The sequence below is a fragment of the Schistocerca gregaria genome, chromosome 8 (genome assembly GCF_023897955.1).
Source record: "Schistocerca gregaria isolate iqSchGreg1 chromosome 8, iqSchGreg1.2, whole genome shotgun sequence".
Lineage (NCBI taxonomy): Eukaryota > Metazoa > Arthropoda > Insecta > Orthoptera > Acrididae > Schistocerca > Schistocerca gregaria.
The window spans coordinates 270,587,176-270,593,175 of record NC_064927.1 but is presented as its reverse complement, the minus strand read 5'-3'; the positions used below and the strand labels follow the sequence as shown (position 1 = coordinate 270,593,175).

At 47.6% G+C, this 6,000-nt stretch overlaps 1 protein-coding gene across 1 annotated transcript in view; it reads right to left on the bottom strand.

Moving 5' to 3' along the window:
* Nucleotides 1-521: 521 nt before the first annotated feature.
* LOC126285145 (uncharacterized) overlaps nt 522-6,000 on the bottom strand; it is a 47,172-nt gene continuing 41,693 nt past the window's right edge. Inside the window, exons 3-4 of the mRNA XM_049984461.1 lie at nt 1,503-1,878; nt 522-887 (exon numbers count right to left, since the gene is read on the bottom strand). Of these exons, the coding sequence (XP_049840418.1) occupies nt 522-887; nt 1,503-1,878 (742 nt within the window). The remainder of the gene's footprint in view (nt 888-1,502; nt 1,879-6,000) is intronic.

Here is a 6,000-nt window from a genome sequence, read left to right as displayed (position 1 = left end):
CTGGAAGTCCACCATTGTTAGGAAAGTGGGTGGGATCATGAGGTCCGAGGATGATGGCGTTCCACCGCTGTGCGACTCGGAGAAGTTTTCGTCCGTAGTTGTTGGTAAGACGAGAATGCCATTCAGTATGTTTTGCATTAAAATCACCGCGGGCAAAGACCTTTCCAGGTAATGTCAGCAGCGCTTCAACGTCCTGTTGGAGTAACTGCCTGCCAGTTGGACAGTAGACAGCCACAAACGTGATGCGCCCATGTGAGGTGTCAACAGCTACAGCAGTTGCCTCCATCGCTTGTAGTGGCGCCAGTGAAGTCCGGACGTAGACCGCAGTACCACCGCCATGAGTTGGTCTGTCAGTCCGATAGCACACGTAGTTAGCTGCTCGGACGTGAACTCCAGGCTTGAGAAAAGTCTCCGAGACGAGGCAAATGTCAACGGCTTCATCTCGCAGCAGCTGACGAAATTCGCCATCTTGGGTGCGGATGCCCTGGGTATTCCACACGCATACAGTGACTCCTCGTTGACTACGGGCCATGCTGGGTCTTCAGTGGTCCGGTGGTGATTGCCTGAACGGCTGCACTAACAGCGGCGATGAGTTGCCGCGGGATATCCCTGAGAAGCTCCCGAAGTTCTTGCAGGAGGAGTTTCATTTCTTCCATGCTGGAATCGGCCGCCTGGGAGGGTGCAGATGCAGCGTGTGGGTGTTGAGCTGGGGTTTCCACGACGACAGCCTGGCGTCCCTGTTGGGAGCGGTCGTGTTGTCCCTGGTCTTCACTCTGTTGCTGATCAGGACGCAGTGCTGGTGGTCGCGCTGTGCCTCGTGGACGGCGGGCCTTCTTGTTGTCTGCAGCTGTTGCAACAGGGGCTGGCGCCGTCGCAGGTACGGGGGCCTGCGGAGAGGAGCCAGGGGAAACAGCAGCAGCAAAACTGACTCCAGGTCTGACTGGTGCAGGCCGCTTTATTGAGCCAGGGCGCTGGCCACGGCTCCGTGCCGCAGCCCGTTGGAAGCTGGAACAGCCGCGGTAAGAGGCAACATGTTCTCCCCCACATCCAGCGCATTTGGGCGGTCCATCTGTCCGCTGCCGTGTGCAGTCGCGACTAGCGTGCTCCCCTGCACACTTAACACAGCGTGGGGGTAGCGTGCAGAACCGTGCTACATGCCCAACCATTTGGCAGTTGTAGCACTGAGGTTCTCCCCTCTTCGAGCGGAGTTTTTCTGTAGTGACTGGTGTCGCCGCTATCTTCGTGACCTGCCACAGCCCACGGTTGTGTGGGATATCACAAGTGACCACTAGGACCAGCGGCGTCTCCTTTCTGGTTCGGCGAGACGGTAGGCGGGTTATCGACCTGAGTCCAAATCCATAGCCCATATCCTCCAGTTGCTGCCGGATGTGATCCAGGCTGTAGTTTCGAGGGAGCCCTCAAAAGACGATCTTTAGCGTCTTGTCCGTTGCCGACGGATAAGTGTAGAACGGCTTTTCCTGTTCTCCGAACGCAGCCGTAACCTTTCTGTAGTCATCAGCTGTTTTCAGTGTGACCTTGTACAGGTTGGTGCCAGCAGGCTTGATGACAACGTTGTCTTGGCCAACAAGACGAAGCAGCATCCTGTAGAGGCCGTCGTAGTCTTCAGTATGTTGGACCACAATAGGCGGCGGCCTTGGTTCACTCTTCTGAGTAGGTAACTCCACACCCTCAGCGAGCTCATCATAACTGTTTGTCGTCGGAATCGGCGGTGCAGATGACAGTTGAGCCTTCCTGGCCGGCCGTTTGACGAGTTGAAAACCTTCCTCATCGACGACGACATCCGCCGGTTTTGCCTTCTTTCCCTTAGGAGGGGCTCGAGTAGTTCCTGTGGTGGTGGTCGCCCTTCTTTTCGTCGTCCTGGTGGAGGTGGACGCTTCATGTCGTGCCGCCGTCTGATTCGGGCAGCGGTACTTGCAGTGCAGCCGATTCGAAATCCGTAGTCGTGTCCAATGACGATGCCTGGGTCGTCTTAGGTGGGGGGGGCCGGATGGGGCCGCCGGCAAAACAAGCTCTGCCGGACGGCGATCCGCCACACCCTTCGCTGTACGGACATCCTCTCGCTCCGACATCTCAGTGCAGACTATTAGCACATCTGAAAACGTCTGCATGCTTACTCACTGCACCGTACTCTGCGTATGTGGACTGCTGCCAGCGCCACCGTGCGAGACCGCAGGTCAAATGCACCGCATGGTCATACCCCGAGGTTATTTAAACCCACAAACCAGGGCGTTGTTTCACCAGGTACCAGCATTATCCTTAATTTATAAGCATGAGTGTATTTAACAACTGCACAACAACTTCTTATAAACTTTATTTATTGTAACATCGTTTTTTCCCGCTTCACAGATGCATAAACATGTTCCAGTATGAAGAGGTGGATATGTTTTCGCTATACGCCACACATTTCTACGTGAAATATAAACATTAAACGTAAAGACTCTTCCAAAAGGCACCTCACATCTTGCCTATGAGCGATCTACGGTTCGGTACAGGTGTAGATGGAGGCGTAGATTGAGTAATGGCTATAGCACGCAAAAACAGTTAAGTTTGTCGTTGACTTTAACGCCTAACGACTGAATTACAGAATTTTGCCGATTTTAAACCGCTTAGAACCTAAGAGTATGGTACAATGTTTTTCTCCTAATCTTCCCAGAACTTGTTCATAAGTTGGCTGAAGACTTGCTTCTTTTCAGTTGCTCACCCTTCTAGGCTGCGGTTTCTGTTCTTGGATAGGATATTTTGTAGTACTGATCAGTAGCCTGAAATTTTCCCTATCCTGCATGTGTCTTCCGTGACGTTAAGTTTTCTCATTTCATATCTTCTCTCTTCCAGCCATCTTTGGTGTTTAGTAATCAGGAAATCAAATAAATATTTTCTTCGGTAGCCTATTGTCATTCATTCTGTAAATATGACCGTATATCTTTAATTTCCTCTTTGTTATTGTAACTGATTGTTTCTATGTTTTTGTTTAAATTTCATTTATCTTCGTCCAATTATTACGTCTGTTCTTTTGAGGTCCAAAAATTTTTCTGAGTATTTTCCTTTCTTTATTTTCCAGCTCTTGTCCACCTCTTTATTTAGTGCTGTATTCCGTTTCCTCATTCGATATTTGTAATACGGTTTTAGCCGCAATTTTTTGAAGTTTCTGTCACTATCTTTGAATGTGTTTTGTCCTTAGAAATGATTGTATTACCGACAGTAGATCCAAGACGTATAACCTACATCTTCCTCTTCCCTATCCTAGATGGATTCCTTCGATGTTATTCTGTTTTTCTGTTTTAATTGTTTATTGCATTCTCTCATGATTTTGGTACACCGGATTGAAGACAATCGATGAGTGTCCATCGCCCGACCGAGCTGCTGCGTTAATTAGGTTCAGAAACTTCTCCGGGGAGTTTAACTCATGAGGTTGTCTGTGAGTGTCTTTTCGACATTGCCTGATAGTTTTGTCGATACCTACTTGTTCCATTGTTATAGTGTACAGAACTGTTGTCATTTCTAAAATCAATTAATATAACGTTTATGATAAGGTTCCGCATTACTTTCAAATTAAAGATTTGCTCTGGGGACGACGTACTTTTTCTGAGCCCAGACTGGTACACGCCAATTGCGTGTTCTGCTTGCTCTTGTATCCTATTCAGTAGAACTTTGGATATAACTTTGTAGGTAATCGGAAGTAGGGATATACCTTGGTAATTGCTGGTGTCTGTCCTGCCTCTATTCTTACGTAGCGAGTGGATTCGGCCTTGTTTCCAATCTTACGGTATTCCTCATTTCTCCGAGCACACTCTGTTTTCCCCGTTTCATCTAACGCTTTGTTTTTCAGCTGACCAATGTGTTGTTCAGTTTAACGCGTTGAAGGTGGTTATGAAGGTAGATTTTCCTTTGGAGACGGTCTGAAAATTAGTCATTCTGTTCTCCCTCGTAATTTAAGATTCGTGAAGAAGTTTGCTAGCAACTTGAAGTTACGTATGTTACTCGTAACCAGTTTGCCTGTTGAGTCTTTGAGATGAAGGCTTACTGAATCTTATTATTTCATGTTTCAAAATTTCGTAAAAGTCCCTAGTGGTGATCTGACTGAAATTTGTACCTATTTCCTCTAATCGTCATTTGTCATATTTCTCTGTTCGAATAATTTTTTATGTCTGTCTTCTGATCTCAGTGAATGCGTTCGTTTCTTTTTCTTTTTTCCCGCTGTTCAATTTTTCCAAGCTGTTAGTCTATACTCTATCGCTTCGACTCGTATCTTATTCCACCATCTTCGTTTCTTTTTGCTTGTTGAATGTTTTACACTGAAGAGCCAAAGAAACTGGTACAGCTGCATAATATCGTGTAGGGCCCCCGCGAGCCCGTATACGTGACGCAACACGATGTGCCATGGACTCGACTAATGTCTGAAGTAGTGCTGGAGGGAACTGACACAGTGAATCCTGCGGGGCTGTCTATAAATCCGTAAGAGTACGGAGGGGTGGAGATCTCTTCTGAACAGCACGTTGCAAGGCATCCCAGATGTGCTCAATAGTGTTCATTTCTGGAGAGTATGGAAGCCAACGGACGTGTTTAAACTCAGAAGACTGTTCTTGGATCCACTCTGTAACAATTCTGGACTTGTGGAGTGTCGCAATTTCCTGCTGGAATTGCCCAAGTCCGTCGTAGTGCACAACAAACGTGAATGGATGCAGGTGATCAGACAGAATGCTTATGTACGTGTCACCTGTCAGAGTCTTATCTAGACGTATCAAGAGTTCCACATCACTCCAACTCATGATTAATAAAATTCTTTTCCGGGCTATTATGCCGTGGTCTGATGGATTTCGCATTGTAACCCAACGTTTCGTCCCCATCTGCGGAGGACATCTTCAAGGGGGTTCGTGACTTCTGTTAACTTCCGAAAGTTAACAGAAGCCACGAACCCCCTTGAAAATGTCCTCCGCAGATGGGGACGAAACGTTGGGTTACAATGCGAAATCCATCATACCACGGCATAATAGCCCGGAAAAGAATTTTATTAATCATGACAGTTCCGGCCGTGAAAGTTTACATTTTACAATCACTCCAACTGCATACGCCCCACACTGTTACAGAGATTCCACCGGATTGAACAATCCCCTACTGACATGCAGGGTCCATAGATTCATGAGACAGTGTCCATACCCGTACACGTCCATCCACTCGATACAATGTGAAAGGCTCGTTCGAAAAGGCAATATACTTACAATGATCAACAGTCCAAAGTCGGTGTTGACGGGCCCAGGCGAGGCGTAAAGTTCTGTGTCGTGCTGTCATCAAGGGTATGCGAGTGAGCGTTCGGCTCCATAGCGATGATGTTTCGTTAAATGGTTCGCACGTTGACACTTGTTGATGGCCCAGCATTGAAATCTGCAGCAATTTGCGGAAGGGCTGCACATCCGTCAAGCTGAACGATTCTCTTCAGTTGTCGTTGGTCCCCTTTTTAAAATGGTTCTGAGCACTATGGGACTTAACTTCTGAGGTCATCAGTCGTCTAGAACTTACGACTACTTAAACCTAACAAACCTAAGGACATCACACACACCCGTGCCTGAGGCAGGATTCGAACCTGCGACCGTAGTGGTCACGCGGTTCCAGACTGTAGCGCCTAGAACCGCTCGTCCATCCTGGCCAGCGGTCCCCTTTTTACAGGTGTCATTTCCGGTCACAGCGATATCGGAGATGTGATGTTTTACCGGATCCCTAATATTCAGGGTACAGTCGTTAAATAGTCTTAAGGGAACATCCCAAGTTCGCCTCGAAAATGCTGTGTCCACCCCTCGTGCGCCGACTATGACACCCCGTTCAAACACACTTAAATCTTTATAACCTAACATTGTAGCAGCAGTAAACGATCTAACAACTAGAAACTTGTCTTATATAGGCGTTTCCGACCGGAAGCCGTATTCTGCATGTTTTATCTCTGTATTTGAATACGCATACCTGTATCAGTTCTTTGGCGCTTCGGTG